The sequence below is a fragment of the Callorhinus ursinus genome, unplaced genomic scaffold, assembly GCF_003265705.2.
Source record: "Callorhinus ursinus isolate GAN/ISIS: 27379988/994484 unplaced genomic scaffold, GSC_fseal_2.0 scaffold32, whole genome shotgun sequence".
Classification (NCBI taxonomy): Eukaryota; Metazoa; Chordata; class Mammalia; order Carnivora; family Otariidae; genus Callorhinus; species Callorhinus ursinus.
The window spans coordinates 2,951,391-2,973,322 of NW_027397094.1; the positions used below are offsets into that span (position 1 = coordinate 2,951,391).

The window sequence follows — 21,932 nt, forward strand, 5'->3', positions numbered from 1 at the left end:
TGTGTGTGTGTGTGTGTGTGTGTGTGTGTGTGTGTGTGTGTGTGTGTGTGTCACATACATACCATATTTTCTTTATCCATTTATCCATCAATGGACACTTAGGTTTTTCCATGTCTTGGCTTAGAAATAATGCTGCAGTGAACATGGAGGTGCATTTATCTTTTCGAGTTAGTGCTTTCATTTTCTTTGGAAAAATACCCCAAAGTGAAATTACTGGATCATATAATAATTCTATTTCTAATATTTTTGGGAACCTCCATACTGTTCTCCACAGTGGCTGCACAAATTGACCTTCCCACCAACAGTGCACAAGGCCACTTGGAATTTAGTTTTATATAGACTGTGAAGTTGGAATTGGTGTCATTTTTCTTCCATGTGGATTTCTAATTAATATAGCACCATTTATTGAAAAGATCATTGAATTCACAACCACTGTCGTGATATCTTTTTCTATGAATGAGGTAACTATCTGTGGAGATTGTTTATGGACACAATATACTGTCCCACTGGTATATTTGTTTATTCTCAAGCCAATACCACAGTGTCTCAATTTCTGTAGGTTTACATTAAAGTTGGGGAACTGGGTAGTGTAAGTCTTCCAACTTAGTTCTTCTTTAAGACTGTCTTTCTATTCTTGACCCCATGAAGTTTCATGTAAATTTTAGAATCAGCTTATAAATTTCCACATCTATTGATAAATTTATAAAGAATTGACATCTTTACATTAGTGATAAAGCCAATTTATTGATAAAGCATATCTTTCCACTTATTTAGGTCTTTAGTAAGCAATCAAAATAGAGATCTAAAATGTTTCTCTTAAGTGCTTTAATCCAATTTTAACATTCATAGGCAGGAAACAATTTCAGAGGAGCAGGGATCATTGAGCTAAGTGGAACCAGGGATGAGGCTCGATCCTGCCTCAGTTTCTGGTTGATTGAGTCTTTGAGCCACACTCCTAATGAATTAGTAGTATTGTTCGTCATGTACAGCCCACTTTCATGATTCATCGATTCTATAATTGCAAATTTGCCTACTTGCTCAAATTTATCTGTAAGCCCAAATTCAAAACTTGCCAATCTTCTGTGGTCATTCACAGACATGTGCAGAGGGATGAAAAATTTGAGTCACCCCCTGTACACACGTCAAACTCAGGCCAAACAAAATGATGCTCTGCCATCTTATTTCATGTCTTCTACTATAAACAAGTGTGCTTTTTTGCAGTCTAATTGGTGCCACACTATTTACATCTTTGTAGTTTGTGTTGGTGATTTTGCTGTTTAAAATGGCCCCCATCTGAGCGCTGCAGGGCTGTCTAGCCTTCCTAACCCAAGAAAGCAATATGTACCTTATGGAGAGAATATATGTGTTAGGTAAGTTTTATTCAGGAATGAGTTATAGTGCTGTTGGCTGTAAGCTAAGTGGTAGCAAATCAGAAACACATATTAAATAAGGTGTCTTTAAACAGAAGCACACATAAAACAAGGTTATATATTGATTGGTTGATGAAAATGTTGTCACGAGGCTGAAGGGAACCTAAGCTTGTGTCCCCCCTAGCAGTGAGATAACCCCATATTCTCTCCAGAAGCAGTAGTTCAGGATTTAAGTCAGTGTTCACGGTGACTTCATAGATCATAATTCCCATGGATAATGAGAAGTAATTGTATTTATACGAAGCCATGAATACAATGCTCTGTGGGGAAATATTGCAAGTAAGCTTGTAAGTGAGGACAAGTCTTCTCTTTTTGGAGCATTGTTCAAAATTTTTCGGTTAGCTTCACTAGCCATGGATCACAGGATACACAGACAGTTGACTAAGACCTGTTCATTTTTTGCATTCACATTCTAATTTATCTTCTGCATCTTCTTGAAATACTGAATTTTCTTGCTTTGATTTTCTTTAACTTTTCCATTTGCATCTATCTATGCATTTTCTGTATTTCCCAATAGCTGTATAAAATCATTTGTGGAAAGAGACATGAACTAAATAAGTAAGTGACACCCTCAGGCAGCTGCCCATGCTGATAATCGTCCCGTGAATTAGAATGCCCTTCAGAAAACCAAATTTATATTTCTGAGTCTTGTTGAAATGTTAAAGAACACAGAACATGGCCATCTGCATGGCAGATGTGCCTGAAAACTGTGAATAATAATCTATAGGGCAACACAGCTTTGTATTAAACAGCCTGACTCTCATGTTTCAACCTCTACATCATATTGAGAAATTCACAAAGCGCCAGTGTTCACCACCTCCTCTACTGAGAATAAGTCATGGTGATATGTTTATTTATATTTGTGCAGTGCATGTGTGTGTGGGCATGCATGCATACGTACATGCATAGTTGTGTACTTCTGTTGGGTATACATATAGTGAAAATGAATGAAATCTATTTTTTAACACCATTTTGCATGTTTCAACTCCCTTTTGCTTGTTTGCATCTAGCGTAGGCCATTTCACTGGGACCTTTTTGGTCTCTCCAGACCATCCATATAAAGATAAAATGCTTTATCTTCTTTTTTCTTAGCTATTTCTCGTATATTAGCTTTAAACATCCCTAACACTAGCCTGTGTCTGAACGGGTCAACCATGTGAGCTGTAGATCACAGATAAATGTGTGCAGCCCAATTGCTCACCCAGGTTAGTGCTACATTTTGCCTGTGTACATCTGCATGGGGAATGTTTCCTTCTTCTAGTAGTGGAAACGAGTAGGAGCAGTGTGTGCTAAGACATTTGGTCTAAACATACAACTGTGGAGCAGAACTCACTCATTTATGCAGATGCTGAACTAATAATGAGGCATATTTCCTGAGTCCTTTGCTGACAACAACTAAATACCACCTTTCAAAGTTGGAGGAAAAATCTTTAATTGTTAGTGAAATTGTAAAGAGACGCAGAACACAAATGAAATACAATGCTGAAATCTGCTGTTATAATAATGCTTTCCATTTAATTTTCAAGGACCTAAATTCTCTTCTTAAAAAAGAGCTTAAAATCCTATTTAGAGATCATTCATGACCTTTAATATGATATCATTACAGAAATGGTAAGATTGATTCTTTTTCCATAGTGAGGCAATTGTTTCTCCTTTATTTTCCATTCAAAGATATAAACTAATAGAATTGACTGAAGAATCATATTTCTACTTGTAATTTCAAGGAATAATAAAAATGTATATGGGCTCATATATTCTATTGGGGACAATTATGTGTGGCATCCAAAAAATAAGGTTAAATCCTAAAATAAGAGTGATTGAAAGTGAAATATTTTTTGGATTAACCTCAAATTGCAACCATGAACAAATGCATAATAGGTCCTTTTAGGTGTAATCCAACAACAGTCTTCGTTGGACTTTGTCATTAAGTGCATTTTTATAAGGGCAACCAAAAATATACTGTAGGGTTTGTTTTAAATGACCAGATATTAAAAATTACATGTCTTTATAAATATGATTTTTAAATATAAAAGAAAGATGTCAGTGATGAAGAGGAAAAATATTAATTGATGATAATATATTAAGATACCATAGCACTTTTAGGTTGCCTTTTATGAGTTTCAAAAACATTTGGAAGGCTGGAGAAAAACAGAACTTTTTCTTGGTTAGGGTCTTTGGATTTGCAAATGTCACATAGGGAGAAGTAAAATCCTTCAAATCATCTCTTCCAAACAAATACTGTCATATAATATTTATTTTTTAGAAACTTAATCTCGAATAAGACTGGGAAACATGGAAAGTTGTGAGATTTAGAGAATATTATGCTTTATTTTCACCTTGACTAAAAATAGTTCTTTTCTGATAACAACTGCCATTTTATTACTTACCCAAGTCATCAGGGAGGTTTCATTTGCATCTTGGATTTTAAGACTCAAAGGCGAGATTAGTTTTTTTCCCTCTACATATATAAATAATACTTCAAACTTTACATCTAATCAAATTGAATTTATATTATTAAAGCAGCATGTAGAAAACTGACAACCTGTCTACATAATTTAAAATTTCCAACAGAAAATAATGTCACTGGATATTAATGCTGCAGTTGAATGTTACACAGATGATTACATGATCAAGTGAGAGACTCATAAGGTTTTCCCTTGTTTGTTTTACTTCTAAATTACGTAAGCCCCAGTGTTTCATAATATACAGGTGATGCATGACGGCTTGTGTTGAAACTTTGCCTTCCTTCAATTAAAAAAGCAAAACAAAACAAAACAAAAAGTTTGTTAAGAAAGAAAAAAATTGGTTTTAGTAATAGTGAGTTGATATTAAAAAAAATCTTTGTTATAGCATCTTGTCCTTTTAGGTGCCCATTAAAGGGACTGGCAGAATTGATTACATAGGGAACGTTGTGATTCTTGTCAGCACACTTTCTGCTCTTCACTTGCTCCCGGGCATCCAGCCCACTCATTGTCTGAGCATCTCCAGACACCTGCGTGTGCTCTCAGCTCTTCCAACTTCCTCTACTTCCCCTTAATACCCGTGCTGTGCCCTTGGCTTTGGGACTTCAGGATCTCTCCCCACAACGCATGGAGTCCAGTAAGATATGCTGCTTCTGGGAGTAAATGGAGAGACAAGACACACTGTTTTCAAAATCTGCCCACACCTACTGTTCATGTTTTTCTGTTTCATTTTGTCTTTGTTTTGATTCTTTCTGACTTTTTAAATTAATCCTGTAGCCCAGTTATTATTACTTTGGTAACAAAGATTTTTAAAAAATACTTCCTGGGGGGTTACCTGGGGGGCTCAGTCTGTTAAGCGTCGGACTCTTGGTCTCATCTCAGGTCTTGATCTGAGGGTTGTGAGTTCAAGGTCTGCACTGGGCTCCATGCTGGTTGTGGAGCCTATTTAAAAAAAAAAAAATACTTTGTGGGTTTTTTGTTTTGTTTTGTCGTAAGGTTACCAACAATTTTATTTTCACACGGGAGACAGAGGATACTTTGAAATCATTTGTAAGGTGATGGATAGGTGATAATCATGTGCTTAGGAAATCCATTGTATACATTTTGAAGCAGTTCCTTTGTTTCCATTGCTACTTCCTTTTTAAACAGTATTTCCTAATTTTTAAATAAGCTTAGAGTTTGACTTCACTATGATAACCCCTGTTTCCAAGAGCCTTGATGAAAGGAGATCGGAATAAAAGGGGATCTAGCTTTGGCATTCTTACCACAAAAAATACTTTGTTTTTTTAGTTATCTGGAAATAAATCATCATTGAATTTTAAAATTTCATAATTTAAAAATCAAAGCAAGCTACATAAGAATAGATGATTTTTTGTAAGAAAGCACATCTTTGGGGACTGGGATTACATTTTAAAGAATTGAAGATTGTCAACATAGAGGTCTTAGCAGTCTTTCATGTTCTCACCCAGGGCCCCAGTCCATGGTGTCCTGGTGTTCATGTATGTGCTGTCGAGACCATCTCCTCTCTCTTCTTTGTGTTCTTTTTGACCAGCTGGAAGTCAAAGTTTGCCCTTTAGACCTACCCACCAGGGAGGCTGACTTTGTAAATACCCACTACTTTGTATTGATGGCTTGTTTCTTTCATCATAATTGTATTTTTTTTTCTAGATCAGAAGTTGCAAAGTACTGTGGTTGCCATGCCTCCTGCATATATTTTGTTTGGCCCATTTAACTCATAGTTTAATTCTCTAAAATCTATGGCCATCCTTAGAACCAAGATGTTTCTTATAAAATTAGAATATTAGAAGACTATAGTCCATGATGGCGAGAATTTGCTTCATAGGATATATGTGCTTCTCAGTTTGCCCCCAAGCACATCAGACTTGCTTCACTCATTTACTCCTTATGTGGTGGATCCCTGTAGAGATTTGGATTTATACCCACTAAAAATAGGAATAAATGAGACAACCCCTTTTCTTTTTCAATCTCTGAAACTATTTCTCCATGAAAGAATCCCATTTAAAAACTAACAAAACATAACTCTGAAAATAAAAAAAAAAAAAACAAACGAAAGAGGCAGAGAGGTTGTGTTCATTGACACAATTTATTTATTCATGATTTCAGTGCAGTGATTAAGGAAGAAAGGTATAAAATGTAAGCACAACAAAAAGGGCACCTTCTTCTGTTGTGGGGTAGAGAATGCTTTGTCGGGGATGGTTTAGGAGAAGGTGATACTAATTAAATGGAAATGTAACTAATGAAGAGTTTTCCAGCTACAGCTTGAGGACTGGAGGCTCTGGTTGTAGGAAGACACTGTGCAGGGAATGACCTACGGGTCAGAGAAAATAACAGTGATTCTCTGGTGGAGAGCAACAATGAATAAAGCTAAATGCACAGGCCAAATGCCAAATCATGTCTCATGTGCCTTATTAAGTTTTGTTGTTTGAATCCCAAAGGGAAAGATCTGGCCAGCTTGCAAAATCCGCCACTCAATAGCCTTCTGCAAGTACGGAAACTCCCAGCTCTCTCCGTGCTCTGATACACAGGGCACCGCTGTTTCCGTCTCTTCCTCAGACTTCCACTGGCACATCATGTCATTGATCTCTCCGAAATGGTGTTTGATTTTAAAATAAAGATGCTAACTTCCTCATACAGTTTAAATTCTAGCTTTGTCGATAACTTAATGCATCAAGGGTTTTTTTGTTTTGTTTTGTTTTGTTTTTTTAAGGAAGAACAACAGATGCATTCTCTCCACAGGGGCTAAGATGCTAATGGTCATGAATTGGTCCAAATGTGCTTCACACTGAATTAGGGCCTTCTATTTCTTACCCAAAGCAAGGACCAAGATGTTGGAAATATCGAGCCTTTACAAGAACTCCTACAGAAGTTTTGCAAGTATTCTTTAGAAACATGTCAGATCTGTGGCCCTGGGCAGCCGCCCGCTCTCCTTTGTGTAACAGAAGCCTGGGCTTGTGCTAGAACACTTCTGGTGTGCTGTTGATGGAATGAGGATTGACAGTTTTTATTTTATTTTATTTTCAGCTCACTCCAGTTGGCACCACGATATTTACAGGATTTTCAGGAGACAATGGAGCTACAGACATAGATGATGGACCAAATGGACAGATAGAATATGTTATCCAATATAATCCTAATGATCCGGTATGTCAGTACCTATGTGCAATGTGACATCACTATGAGGAATAAAAATAGTGCTTACTCCTGCTGATCCTTACTATATTATTCTATTATTTAGCTCCTTGAACTATGTTAGTCGTCATTCTGCTGTTAAAAAATATCTCAAAATTACTGTCTCTTATCTAGTTGTGTTATACTTTTAAAAACCACTTTTAAAAACTTTTTGGTGGGTTTTGTAGGTACAAACCTAAAATTATTTATAGGTACCATATGCCATTTTCACTACATTTCCATTGTGCTTGCAGACTCTTAAACATTCTAAATAAATCATCAGAGATGGTGTAACCAGTATGATACATATGCATTATGGATCGTGCCAAGTAATAGCACACTGCCAATGTCTACCAGTGAAGCCCAAGATAGAGAAGAGAACAAACCTTTAGCTGTGGCCTTCTTTTTTTAAGATTTTGTTTTTTAGGGCGCCTGGGTGGCTCAGTCGGTTGAGCGACTGCCTTCGGCTCAGGTCATGATCCTGGAGTCCCGGGATCGAGTCCCGCATCGGGCTCCCCGTTCGGCGGGGAGTCTGCTTCTCCCTCTGACCCTCTTCGCTCTCGTGCTCTCCATCTCTCATTCTCTCTCTCTCAAAATAAATAAATAAAATCTTAAAAAAAAAAAGATTTTGTTTTTTATTTGAGAGAGAGAGAAGGAGCATGAGTAGGGGGAAGTCTCAGAGACAGGGGAGAAGCAAACTCCCCGCTGAGCAGAGAGCCTGATGTGGGACTTGATTCTAGGACCCCAGGGTCATGACCTGAGCTAAAGGCTGATGCTTAACCAGCTGAGCCACCCAGGTGCCCCGCTTTTTTTTTTTTTTTTAGATTATTTATTTCTAATTAGACCATTGAATTTCTACACTGTTTTTAGGCTGTGAAATTATTTCTTCCAGTATGTTATATTATCTATCACAATGATAAGATCAGAATGCTTTTGTTGCAGCCCAAGCGAGAATCCCTGCCTGCCACCTTTCCCTTTCTCTTCCCCCCAGAACGCTTCTCAGGGTGCCATGGGTTCCCCAAAGCATCGTTTAAAAAAATCACTTCTTAAGTGAATTTTCTAAACAAATGCTTCTTCTTTATGTTTAATGTTAGGAAAATAGAAAGTGGTGAAGTTAATATTACGTTTCTATTTTTAATTTACGTATTTGTTACATAAGCTTTAAACAAAGAAACAAAAACATTGAGCTCGCAGAGACTGAGAATGGCCAATAGGACCTACCTCACACATGTAGTGTGAGAACTAAGTGAATTGTAAACGTTCTCATCTTCTGGCGGGTCAGTTTGTGGGTGGGAGAGAAGCGGGCTCATGGGCGTAGCCGGCTGGTGTGCGTGGGCTTCTGAGCCGCAGACTCAGGACTCTTTCTAGAGGACACGGACTCCACTTTTTCTCCGCCGTGTTCTAACAAAACAGTACTGTTGGTAAAAGTTTCAAAACCTGCGGGGAACAAAAATGAAAAGGAAGAAGAAAAGCCCCCTAGATGTAGCACAGCCTCAGGAAGATTTGGAGGTGTTTTTGTTTGTTTTATGTGTCTTTTCCCCTAAGACATGTGCCTCCAGAAGCTTATCCTTGTCACCTGTGCAGGAATTCCTTCTGAAGGCTTCCCCCTTTCAGGGACTTGTGGACTTGGAACGAAAGACAATATGTACCTTTACTGCCTAAAGATTGGATAAGCCACATGCAGTGTCCAAATTGCAGAAAAAGAAAGATGTACTCTAGCAAGCTAGCACTACTGTGGAATAAATAAAGACATTCTCTGGGCATGGATGTAATTCAATGAGGCGAAAGACTAAGACACCATGAGAGCACTTAACTTGGAGCTTATGGGGCGGAGGGGAGAAAGCATGAACCCAGCCACATCCTTACAGAGTGAACCCATCTTTAGCCATCATGGAAATTTAATGTAAACCTCAGTTACCTACTGATGTTTGTACCTGTCACCGTTCAATTGCTAGTAACTCTGCTTCTATTATGGCACCATAATATTCATCTACTAATTTCTTATTTTCAAATCAAAACTGTGGGGATGACAAACATATTTAACCTGAAAATGTGGCCATCTCTGGCATCTGTAGCCACAATTATGATTTCTTTCAAATGAGTCCCACAGTGTATGGAATGGTAAAAGTGTAGATTGGTCTGTTCTACTTAAAGATCTCAGGATTTTTTTTGTTTGTTTTTGTTTGTTTTCCAACTGATGCTGCATTATTCATTAGTGGGAATCACAAATTAAGGACCTCGAGTTTCATTCCACTCACAGACATTTTGTTTGGCCACAAATTAATTTAAAGAATTTATTGTTATGTATTTACTTGAGAGAGAGAGACAGAGAGAGAGAGAGAATGAGCAGGAGGGGCAGAGGTAGAGGGAAAGTGAGACTCTCCAGGAGACTCCCCACTGAGACAGAGCCTTATTGGGGTGCAATCCCAGGGCCCTGAGATCACAACCTGAGCTGAAATCAAGAGTCACATACTGAACCAACTGAGCCACCCAGGCACTTTTGGCCACAGATTAATTTAAATCATTTTTGAGCCAATACCTAAAAATCATAAAATTTCACACTCACATCTAGATTTCCCTTCTATCTTAAGAAATAGAAATATGACAAGTGTATCCAGTGGTCTTTTTTTTTTTTTCCCAGCTAGTATAACCCTCATGCCTGAATGTTCCACATTTTTAGAGTTTGCCTATCTTTGCTGAGTTTTCCTGTGGTCTCACCTGCACTGAGCATATTATTTACATCTCTGAGTACAGAGTTCCTCTGCTTGTCCTAACATTGGTCTTCCCTGATTTTCTCTCTTTCTGAAAAGGGATCCCATTTCCTGGTTCATCATGGGTCCAGTTGTTCTGAACTCCCTCCTGGACCTTGTGAAGGTTATGTTGGGGAGAGACTCTTCTATTATATTCATCTGAGAAGATTTGTCTATGTGTTTGTTTTTAATGTACCAGACAACATCATCGGACTTACATTAATAACTCTCGGGTGCAGCTCGAAGCTCAGTTCTATATGCTTTCTTAGTGCACCTGTTCTAGTCTGCCTCTGTGCTCTAGAGGTCACCAACAGACCCCAACACAGCTTACAGGTGACATTTGTTCTCTCCCTTCCTGGCTTTCTCTTTCTAAGGCCCACCTCTCACCTTCCATCAGCATTGGTGGTCCCAAAAATCTATCCCCTGATGCTTCAGGCCAGATGGACTTTCTATCAGAATTTTGACTGCTCCTTGAGGGACTAGCTATTGTAAAACAGCAAACTCACCCACGTTGTCTCTTCTTTCAAGTGTGTGAGATCTCCCAGAGTATGTCTGCTTTGGTTATCTCTCTAGGGGTGTCTGGCATTCCTTGTTTTTTTGCATTTAGTCCAGAGTTTATAGGTGTTGTTTGTGGAAAGACTAAGCCAAGGAGGAGATCATCAGCCATATAGAAGCAGAACAATCAATTCCCAATCAGTTCATGTCTACAGTATATCTTTAGAAGACTAGTAGGCATAGTCCTTTTTCTTTATGAACCATTCTGGTTTTCCTGTCTTAGGCAGCAGCAACAATGATATAATTATTTCACAGTTCTAATGGCAACAGGAGAACATCCTTCATTTCGTCAATTGCTGTCGATCTGCAGTGATGAGCTGTCAGCTGGTTAGCCACTGGTACTAGTTTATAACCAGAAACACTGACATTTCAAATCTGTGTCAGGCTGTTTGCTCTTTAAGGAAAAGAGGATTGGAGAAACTATTAAGAAGTGGTTTATTCATCTCTGTATTTTTAAAAAGAGGATCACTTTCTAGTAAGAACATATATGAGTATATCCTCATGTCTGTCTGTGTGTTCCTAAATATCAGAGAAACAAAAATATAATATCACTTGAAATTATGATGTTGAAGACTCAGCAAACGTAGCAGATATCAATTACTGTTACTATATGCCACCACTGATCTTTGAGACAAGTCAGGGGTTAACGTGGTGTGTTAGTTATCTATTACCGTGTAACAAACCATCACAAATTTAGTGTCTTAAAACAACACATACTCATTTTTGTAGTTTCTGTGACGTAAGAGTCTAGACTCAGCTTGGCTCTCACAAGGTTGCAGTCTGAGTGTTGACCAGATTAGTTCTCCTATGTAGGCTCAACTAAGGAAGAACTTCCTTCCAGAGAAACTCAGACTGCTGTCAGAATTCATTTCTTTATGATTTTAAGACAGAAGGCATTGGCTTCTTGCTGACTGTTGGCTAGAAGCTGCTCCCACCTCTAAGAGACCACACTGAGTTCCTCGGCTGTTCTGCAAGGAGAGTGTCTAGACCCAGGCTGTTTGCAAGATGGAGTCATCCATGACACAATGTAGCCACAAGAGTGACAGTTTATCGCCTATGCTGTATCCTTGGTTAGAAGCAAGTCACACTCAAGGGGAGGTTTTACACAAAGGCATGAGATGCCTATCAGGAAGTGGGGATAGACAGGGCTCCCTCAGGAATCGGTCACACCTACTATTATGTTCAGCATTATCGTCATCATTTGTGAATGTCGTATAAACAGATCTAATTTATACTAGATGTGGAATAGAGAAGAATCAGGCATTTGTACTATCCAAAATCATAGAAGTTTAATTACCAGTGTTGCAAACTTATTACTAAAACAAAGCACACTTTTATTTAACCCATGAGCAAAATCAGAATAGTTAAAATTGTGCTTTCTTTTCTTTTTTGTTCCTTTTTTTCTCTTCTCTTTTTTTTTCTTCTCTTTTCTTTTGCCATCCTTTTCATTGAATTTTATCTAAAATAAATAAGGAATGAGTTTAGGGATGAATAGCTGCTGAACTGATTGCATTTAAAGCAAAAGCATTTAAGCTGGTTTCCAAAAGGTTCTGGTTCTTCCTGTCTTTGGGGATAGGCCAGGAGTGCCCTTTTTTTTTTTTTTTTTCCAGTCAGAAGAATGACCTGCTCTGGATAATGATGCGTGAGCTCACAGAACCAAGTACAAATCACCATTGCCCTCCTCCTCCCCTGACACCAGTCTTGAAAAAAGGATATTATATTGAAATCACAAATTGCAATGTTTGAGCTCTTTGTTGATAAAACAAACAGTGGTAACAGGGAAAATTTCCGGATACCTCAACTTTGATTTAGAAGTATTCCAGGGCTATTGATGGGTTACCCTAAAAATATACAAAAAACTGTCACAGGAAATAAGTTTTGTGGTTATTATCAAAATGACTCTGGTGAAACCCATTGATCGACATGCAAAGTTTTTAAAAATGACGAGAGTACTGGGGGCCTGGATGACTCAGTCAGTGAAGCGGCAGACTCTTGGTTTCAGTTCAGGTTATGACGTCAGGGTCCTGGGAGAGAGCCCTAGTTGGTTCTGTGCTCAGCGGGAAATCTGCAGGAGATTCTCTGCCTCTACTCCTCCCTCCCTCTCTCTCCCTCTCTCTCTCTCTCAGATAAATAAATACATCTTTAAAAAATGATGAGAGTATTAAATATGAAGCTTACAGGCAATATTCTATTTTCAGATGATAAGCATGCTCTCTAACTTTCAAAAGACTAGGTTGCAACACTACATTCTGTAATTCATCTTATATTCGAAGGAGTTGATTCTATGTCTTTCTCTATTTGCAGACATCTAATGACACCTTCGAAATTCCCCTCATGTTAACTGGAAATGTGGTGTTAAGGAAGAGGCTCAACTATGAAGATAAGACTCGGTACTTTGTCATCATCCAAGCTAATGTGAGTATTCAATTTCCCTAGCTTCCCTCTGGGGAACTTACGAAGTAAAGAATGTGCCCAAAATGTGTAAGTGCTCTCAGAGTTCTTGGTGTAGTTTATGGGCTGGACCGGGTAGGCTGTCCACAGCGTAATTTGTATATTATATTCTTCTAGATGGGGAGTAGGATGGAAGGGGGCAGGAGGATTTCTTTCTCCTCACTGTTTCCTTCCCCCTAAATCACTCGTACCCACTCTTCAATAATTTGCGTTCAGTTCACACTGACGTATTTCTCGAAGTGTGATACATGGAACGTCAGCAGCAGAATCACCTTGGGAGGATATTAAATATGCAGATTCCTGCACCCAACCTCAGACCCTCTGAATAAAAATTCAAAGGGTAGAAGTGGAATGCTTGCATTTTTATTAACTCCCCAGGGGATTCCAGAGTACACTAAAGGAAGAGAAAAACTGTCCAATCGGCACTCTTCTCCCCCATGGCTGCCATTTCTTGAATAGTTAGTTGCTCACTAGGTGTCAGTGACTAGGACCGTAACCAGGATGTGTGCACAGTAGGAACAGAACATCGGAAAAACAGTCTTACATAACATGGGCTTTTTTTTTAATTGTATTTATTTGAGAGAGAGAGAATGAGAGAGATAGAGCACATGGGGGGGGGAGGGTCAGAGGGAGAAGCAGACTCCCCGCCGAGCAGGGAGCCCGATGCGGGACTCGATCCCGGGACTCCAGGATCATGACCTGAGCCGAAGGCAGTCGCTTAACCGACTGAGCCACCCAGGTGCCCCATAACATGGACTTTTATTATTTTAATAAAATCCCTAATTCATGTAGATCAAGGGTTGGTTTGACAGCCCAAGTATATCACCAAGGACTCAGGTTACTTCTCTCCTCACGTTGTGCCCCGTTCCTGAAATTTGGTTATTTTTCCAATGCCTTATTTGTCAGGGGCTAATGAATTCCACAGCCATAAGCATCACAAATGCATTTCAAGTCTGAAGGTAAGCAGGTGGAGAAAAGGGCAAAACTAGGACTCTTCTTATGTTTGTTTATTCCTCCTTTGTCTTCGAGGAAACTCTTCCCGAGTCCTCTCCCATCCAGCGCCTCCCCCCCCCGGCCTGGGATCTCAGGAGGCAGCTAGAGAAGGGAGGTTGAGGAAGATTGTATGTAGCAAAGGGGAATGAGGTAGTCACCTCTGGATTACACCAAGTTCTCTGTATCTCCTGGAGCTGGACACACTGGTAACCCTGGGGGCCTAGGCCAGGAGAAGGGGGAGGAGGAAGAGGGAAGAAGGGGAAAAGGGTTTGTTAACAAGAAGAACAGGGCTAGTATTTCAGCAAACAACTGATAGGTCTGGCTACAGATAGCTTCCAGTATTGACAGAGGTCCATAGCAAGTGACAGGATCATGCTCTGAAAAGGTTATTAGACTCTGAAGCCAACCTCTGCTTTTAAGGACTCCTAAGCATTGTCATCCTACTCATGGGGCAGAACAGGAAGACCACAGGGAGGGGCAAAAGGAAATCATCCTCCGTCAGCTCTTCTGAACCAGTTTATATGCAACAAGGTGTCATTCAATGGCATTTTTGCCCAAAAGATATTTTGCCAGAAATGGGGGGGAGGGGCATTTTGTCTGTGTATATTTATATTAATATCATTTTATATATTTATAATATATAAATATGTTTACTTATATATAAATATATTTATTTTATTAACACATATAATATATATAAATTTTTCTGTTATATATAGTAGGTAGGTAGTAGATATAGATACATAGGTAGAAATCTAATTTTTGAAGCCAAATTTCTAGATTTACATTCAAAATTCTCCAGTTGGTTGTTTTTCAATTGATTATCTTGGTGTCCAGGGGTAGAGGCTAAAGTGGAGACAGACAGCAGATATAAAAAAAAAGTAAAATCTACTGGCCTCTCAGTAGATTGAGTAGATTTGAGTTCCTCAAAACCCTGAAATCTTTCTTTTTATAGATTATTTCCATGCAAGTGAAAATGAGAAGAAAAAATACAGTTTCCCTTGCTTGACTCAGAATCTCTAATAAAATGTAGGGAAAAGTAAGATTGCTCTGGAATGTATCTGAAAACTAGTTTTTATTGTGCTGTTTAAAATGAGGTGTTTTGTTTTTTTTTTTTAGAGAAACTCAAGCTAAAACATCTGAGTTGCTATTTAATTTAAGATATTTATAAAGACATCTGGAACAATTTGTATGCACTTTGCTAGACTGCCCATAAGTGAGGGAGGGAGTGTTAAATTTTCAACATTTCAGGGATTAAATTGTGAAATAGAAGGATATGCATGAATCATCGAAAGGAAGGGATGGAATTGGCAAGAAATTAAAGAAAAGGTGAATTTATCTGTAACAATTTTTATTATAAACTTAGATGGTATAAAATGTGAATCTTAAATATGGGAGATTAGAAGCTTTTTGGTGTTTTTAAAAATTTTCAGAGCGATATCCTTTTAATGATTTTAGAATATACCAAAATTAGGATGCATTATAATTTATCCAACTATACTTTCCATTTTTTGTTTTTTGGCATGGGATGACATCTACCCTCATGACTCTCATGAGAGGCAGTGAGTGCAATATTGTGGCAAAAGCATGAATTCTCGAACCACCATTACCTGGATTTAAATGCCAGTGCTGCCGTTGACTAGCTGGGTGACTCTGGGCAGATGTTGTACCTCAGTTTCCTACCTAGTAAAATGACGATATTAATAAAACACACCACATAGACTTCTTGTGAAGATTAGCAAGTTAGCAACCACAAATATACTTAAGATGAATGCTTGGAATATATTCTCATATTGTTACAGTATTCTATAAACTACTTAACTACTGGCACTTCATAGCTCAAAAGTGGATCCTTGAGGGGTTCCTGGGTGACTCAGTCGGTTAAGCGTAAGCATCTGACTCTTGATTTGGACTTAGGTCATGATCTCAGGGTCCTGGGATGGAGCCTTGCGTCTGGCTCCTCGCTCAGCTGGGAATCTGCTTAAGATTCTCTCTCTCCCTTTGCCTCTCCCCCACTACTCACATACTCTCTCTCTCTCCAATAAATAAACAAAATCTTTTAAAAAATGGATAATTTAAAAATGGAATTACTATGAGAAAATTATGTGTTTTACACATGTATAGGCATATACTTTTAATCTTACTAAAAAGTGCCATATTATTTTCCAAAGTTTTACAGCACATCACTCCCCCCCCAACAAATGGTAAAGAATTCTTCATTGCCTCTACATCTTAGACACATAATTTACTTAAAACAGTGGGTTGTTGGAACTGAAAAGCTGACTCATACTTGCTTAAGGACCGATTGTGGGTCTCTTCCCAGCTCCAAGTTCAATGACCTCACCTTTGTGGTCATGGTGATAGAGCCTAGAGTATGGAAAGTGACAAATGCTACAAATCAGAGCTTCTTCTCTCAGAGAGATGGTTCCCTGTCCTCTCCAAAGGTCCTTGTAGCTGGACTCAGGATCAAATTGACATGAGACAGAGTCACAGAAAAAAACTCAAATGTAATAGGTGGACGTATGAGGAATCCACACAGATGTGGAAATTCCAAAGGCAGTCAGGCAGGATGAGGTCTCTGTGTCATCCCGAACTGAGGAGAAGGGGCTGGGGTCTGGGGCTTCAGAGAAAAGGGATGCACTTCACAGGGTGATAAGAAAAGCATATGTCTGATAATTAGAGGTTTGCCCTACCATACAGATGGGTCACTCAGATAAAATTTATCTCTGTTCATAACCTTTATTCTGGGAAAGACCCCAATTTAGGTTCTTCTCTATGGTTAAGAGAAAGACAGAATTTATCTTGAGCCTGCACAGTCTCAGGTACCTTCAGCTCACAGTATGCCAAAATTGTACATTTGTGGGGGGGGGGGGGGCTGTCCTGAACCCCTTCATCTATATAATTTATTTTTTATATTTATATAGAATCATGAAATCCACAGATTGTTATATGTTTCTAATTATATTTTTATATTCTTTGGGGTTTTTTATTATTGTCAATGGTATGTAAATGTACAGTGTAGATCATGTACTAAAACCTACGTTATTCTCTTGAAGTCATAACCAGAGTGGAAATATGAGCGATTGATTTTGATTTTAAAGTAGATGGTATCAGGGCGCCTGGGTGGCTCAGTCAGTTAAGCGGCTGCCTTCGGCTCAGGTCATGATCCCAGGGTCCTGGGATCGAGCCCCAGGTCTGGATCCCTGCTCAGCAGAGAGCCTGTTTCTCCCTCTCCCTCTGCCTCTCACTCCCCCTGCTTGTGCTCTCTCCTGCTCTCTCCATCAAATAAATAAATAAAATCTTTAAAAATAAAAATAAGGTAGATGGTATCTAAGAGGGTAGAGGTCTGATGATAAATTCCTGAAATCACTCAATTTGGATCTGGCTTTACTTATGGTACAAAGATTTGACTGATGTGCAAAGGAAACTCTTCAAATTTCACATAATTAGGAAGTTTCTTTTTATCCATGTGGACATGCTGTTACTCTTAAATAAGCCGGGAGAGTTTTGGTTAACTTGTCACTCGTTTTATTGAGAATATTTACAACATTATTACCCGTGGTTCATTTTAAATATGAATATGCAATGAGGGAATGATTATTTCTAGAAAACAGAAGGAAAAGAAATCTAACAATGAAAGTTCAGGGATACCCAGAGATCAGTGGGTTTTCTTTTTATTGAAATGTCCAATATAGTCTGTACCACAAGCTCCATTTTTTATATATTACCCTAAATCACAAAGGAATCAAACTCATCTTTTTATACATAGATATTATTCAAAACCAGCTCTCTTTCGTATTAGCATTATCCTGACGGAAATACTAAGTATTCTTAGGTACTCAAGAGCTCTTGATTGTCAGAAAGAAAAACTTTACATTTAATTTAGAATCATAGCCAGAGTAATTTCTAAGTTACCTTATCAGTAACAGGGCAAATTTAATATTTTCTCAAATATCAAAAATCTAGAATAGGAACACTAGCTGTCTTTCATAATAAGATATTATATAATTCCTAAAAACACTATTTCTTTCTTACCTGTCTTTTCTTTTAATACTATGAATATTCTTTTAATACTATGAATATTCAGAAGAGACCCACAATCGGTCCTTAAGCAAGTATGAGTTTTTTATATTTACATCCAAGCCCATATAATTATAATGTTTACACATATTATAATGTGTAATGTATAATTGTGTAATGTATAATATGTGTAAACATTATAATTATATGGGCTTGGATGTAAAAAAAATCACTTTGTACACTTTCGGATATCAATTTATGTAAATAACTTTTCAAAACTAGCCCCCACTCTGACCTTCCCTCACCTCTACTTCCTACTAATTGTGGAGTAAGTCCTAAACTGTACACCCATTGTTTGTAGCTTTGCCTATTTCCTGGGTGTATTCTGGGAAATAAGAGTGAACTAGGAAGATGATACTTGGCGGCTAACAAACATAAAATGTTCCAGTCATAAAGACACATAAGCATGTGGAGATGTAAAATATCATGCTCTTCTATCTACTAGTATGCATGAAAATTAAGGAAAATTAAGTAAGCATTTCAAACAAACAAAAAAACACTTTCAAGAAAAAAGAACTCACTTCTAAAATGGTTTAGACCTACACAATCTTGTTGCTTCTTTTTTCTCATTTGCATAAAGGAATCTAACAGAATCAAGTTACTCTAGGATAAGTTTTAAATTTTCAGTCAGTCATATCCCATCTGTCATCGGTGGACAGAAGCAAGACAAACACCTCCCTGGTCTTCAGTGACTGAGTCAGGGTTAGAAGACTCAGGGCAACTCTAAATATGTTGCAATTTTTTTTCTTTCTCTATTGCAAATACCTGATAAGGTAAGGAGAGGGTCTTTAATATATGTATCAATGAGTCAGTCTAGTAGGTGCTTCTAGCCTTTTTTTTTTTTTTTTTTGATCTGCAAACCACTTGAATACTGAGTACGTAAATGTTGGAAGTCTCTATTTGAGGTTCCTATGGCTCAACAAGAAATCAGAAGATCAGCACGCCTGTTCCACACTCACTTTAAAACCGAGATTAATGTAATTTCATAGTATTGGGTACTCCACATCATTCCTGGCCCCACTCCAACCAACCAATATTTAACTTAATACTCTTCTAAATAAGAGCAGGTACTGAGTGAATTAGAAATTAGCATTTATCTCGTTTGATCAAAGAATAGTGGGCAATTAAACCATTTTACATCAAGAAAGCCTTTTGATTGGGATGAAGGGATTGAAGCCTCACTTATCATCTGACAGAGGTGTTTTATTTCCTTAACATTGTCATAGTGTGAATATTTGAAATTTATAAAAAATGCGCTTGGTAAAAAGTGCGGATTGTGACAATGAATTAGTTATCTCCGAGCTATTTCTAAAAGTAAATATCTTTGAAGTTCTCTGTGCTTAAAAAGAAATTAGTTCTTCCTTACTTGCAACGTATTGATGAAAATTTCTACTTATTTAGTAAATAACTCATTCAAAGACAGCGGGTGTCTCTGCTATGCCAGCATATGTTATAATATGATTCCAAAGAGTTGTACATCGTGTTGCCATCATCTGGGGCCAGAGGATTGGAGGCTTTGAATAAAGATGCTAAGGATTCCAGGACCATGTCAGTGTGGCTTTCCTGTGAAACACTGACAATGTTCCAGCTAGGTCACATCCCACACTTTCCTGAATATTTCTTACGGCTTTCTTGATTCAATGTTGAAGATACATGTGTGCTTTTAAATTCCTGCATTTCCGCTTTGACGCTGGATTGTTCTTTGTATCACCTGCAATTCCTTGCACAGCTAAACTCACAGTCATTAAATGGTGACTTGTTTTTAGGGCATCTAATTAAAGGTTTCGTGTAATGTTAGCAAAAGTGTAAAAGACATGTGAAAGAATAATACACATTGGGAAAATACAAAGTAAACAAACTTGGATAACATTTAAGAGATATATTCTTGCTTGCCAGTTATAGCTATAGTTTCTAAATCAATGAAATATTCTCTTATTTTTAAATATTTTATAATGAAAAATATCTTAATCTCAGAAAGGAAATAAGAGAAATGAGGAATGAAAATGGGAGAAAGGAATTTGGGGAGTAGTTTTTAATATGTTTTGGATTCTCACATAGCATTGAATGGAAATATAGACTTCAGGAAATCACATAACACATTCATGTAAGTAATTATGTTTTATTTATACCACTCCCAATTTAGAATGGTATTTCTTTTATCTAGAACAGTCTTGAGCAGTAACATTTTACTAGAAAGAGCAAAAGGTTCTTTTCATTTTGGTTTTTGTTTGAATTGCCAGGGACTATGTTTTAGAAGAATTTTTTAGATCAAATTTGGTTCTAAACTAGGAGAAGTACTGGGCGCCTGGGTGGCTCAGTTGGTTAAGCGACTGCCTTCGGCTCAGGTCATGATCCTGGAGTCCCGGGATCGAGTCCTGCATCGGGCTCCCTGCTCAGCGGGGGAGTCTGCTTCTCCCTCTGACCCTCTTCCCTCTCGTGCTCTCTTTCATTCTCTCTCTCTCAAATAAATAAATAAAATCTTTAAAAAAAATAAAAAAAAATAAACTAGGAGAAGTACTAAGGCTTGCCATGGGCTTACACGAGAGCATTGTTCAGGAGACCTACTTCCATTTTTCCTTATGTTTTATAATACATTTTAACGACAAATCGTGGGGAGGCTCCACATGTGTAGAGAGGCAGCCGGTATCTTTTCAGTGCTACCTGTCTGTTTATAGAAATGAAGAGGAGCAGTATGCGTCACCCCAAAATAGACCTTCTTGGCATAAGGATTATTTTAGGCTGATTATGTTTTCAAACCCACAAACAACAGAGGAGCTCTGAAAATCATGTAGAAACACTTCCCTGTTGGAAGAGCACTTTGCACTTAGACGGGAAGTCTCCACTTGCAAGGGCATCCCTCTCCCACCAGGAAGACGAGAATGACTGAATCTGGACAAGCTCCCATCTGTGGGGAGGGTCTGGACGTCCACCTGCAAGACAGCGACTCCCGTGTTGACTGTGTTTTGCCTGAAAACCTGGCTCTCCCCCACCCCCACATGGTCTTTAGTCTTTAGCTGGAGTTGGTATTTAAGGTGATAGCTTTGGCCATTTGGGGGAGTTACTCAGTTTTCCTGCTATCTGTGTCTATACAGTAGGTGTACATATCATTAAATTGCTTGGGCTTTTTTCCTGCTAATCTGTTTTTATTGCATGAGGTCTCAGCCAAGAAGCTAGAAGGGTGGAGAGAAATTATTTTTCTTCCCTGACAGTAGCTTCTTTAGTATTTTGTTTCCAAGTAAAAATTCATATTTTATAGATCAACACTTTTTGTAAGCAGTATCTTTTCTCAATATTGTAACTGAACCCACGTGAGTCAACTCCTTGGTGAGTCAGAATCTGCACCACATGAGTGGTCACACAAAGAAAACTTTATTTGCAGCAAATAAGGAGATCATGGGGAATGACTTCTAAAACCATGATGCCCCAAGCAAGGGTGGATACCTTCCTTTTATTTGGGGTTAGGTGAATAGGGGATGATAGGGGAGCCTTGTCATCATATGTAGAGGCAGGCATGAGGTCACGCATGCACCTTAAAGAAACCAACCTAGACACACATTGTATACTGTGTAAGTGAGGCTCGAGTTCCTCCTTGGGCAGAGATGTTAGTATTATAATGAGGTAAATGTGGTCATCAGTCATTCTAGAGGTCATGCTGTGGTCCATCTGCACAGGCATGAGTCGGGGATTAAGCTCAAACTGGTCTGGGTGGTCTCGGGCAGCTCCAGGTCCTGTCAGGGAAGTTGCTCATGTGAGGGGAGGTTTTGCTTTCCATTTGTCTGAGTTAAGAGATAAGCTGGAGAGAAGAGCACAAGGGAAAATGTGGGATAAAAGTTGGCGAGTACAAGCAGGTGGGCAGTCAAGGTCGGGTCTTGGGGTCTAGCTGGTGACAATATGAGATAAAAGTCTACATTATGTATTTTGGGAATGATACCTACACCCGCCCTTATTCACTTGTACCCATATGATGGAGTAGTGACAATGACCCAGAGCTTATTCACTTGTACCCATATGATGGAGTAGTG

At 38.4% G+C, this 21,932-nt stretch overlaps 1 protein-coding gene across 1 annotated transcript in view; it reads left to right on the top strand.

The window, feature by feature from the left end:
- Positions 1–21,932, top strand: part of PCDH15 (protocadherin related 15) — a 1,645,434-nt gene that overhangs the window by 1,124,200 nt on the left and 499,302 nt on the right. Inside the window, exons 8-9 of the mRNA XM_073878941.1 lie at positions 6,935–7,054; positions 12,691–12,801. Coding sequence (XP_073735042.1) covers positions 6,935–7,054; positions 12,691–12,801 — 231 coding nt within the window. The remainder of the gene's footprint in view (positions 1–6,934; positions 7,055–12,690; positions 12,802–21,932) is intronic.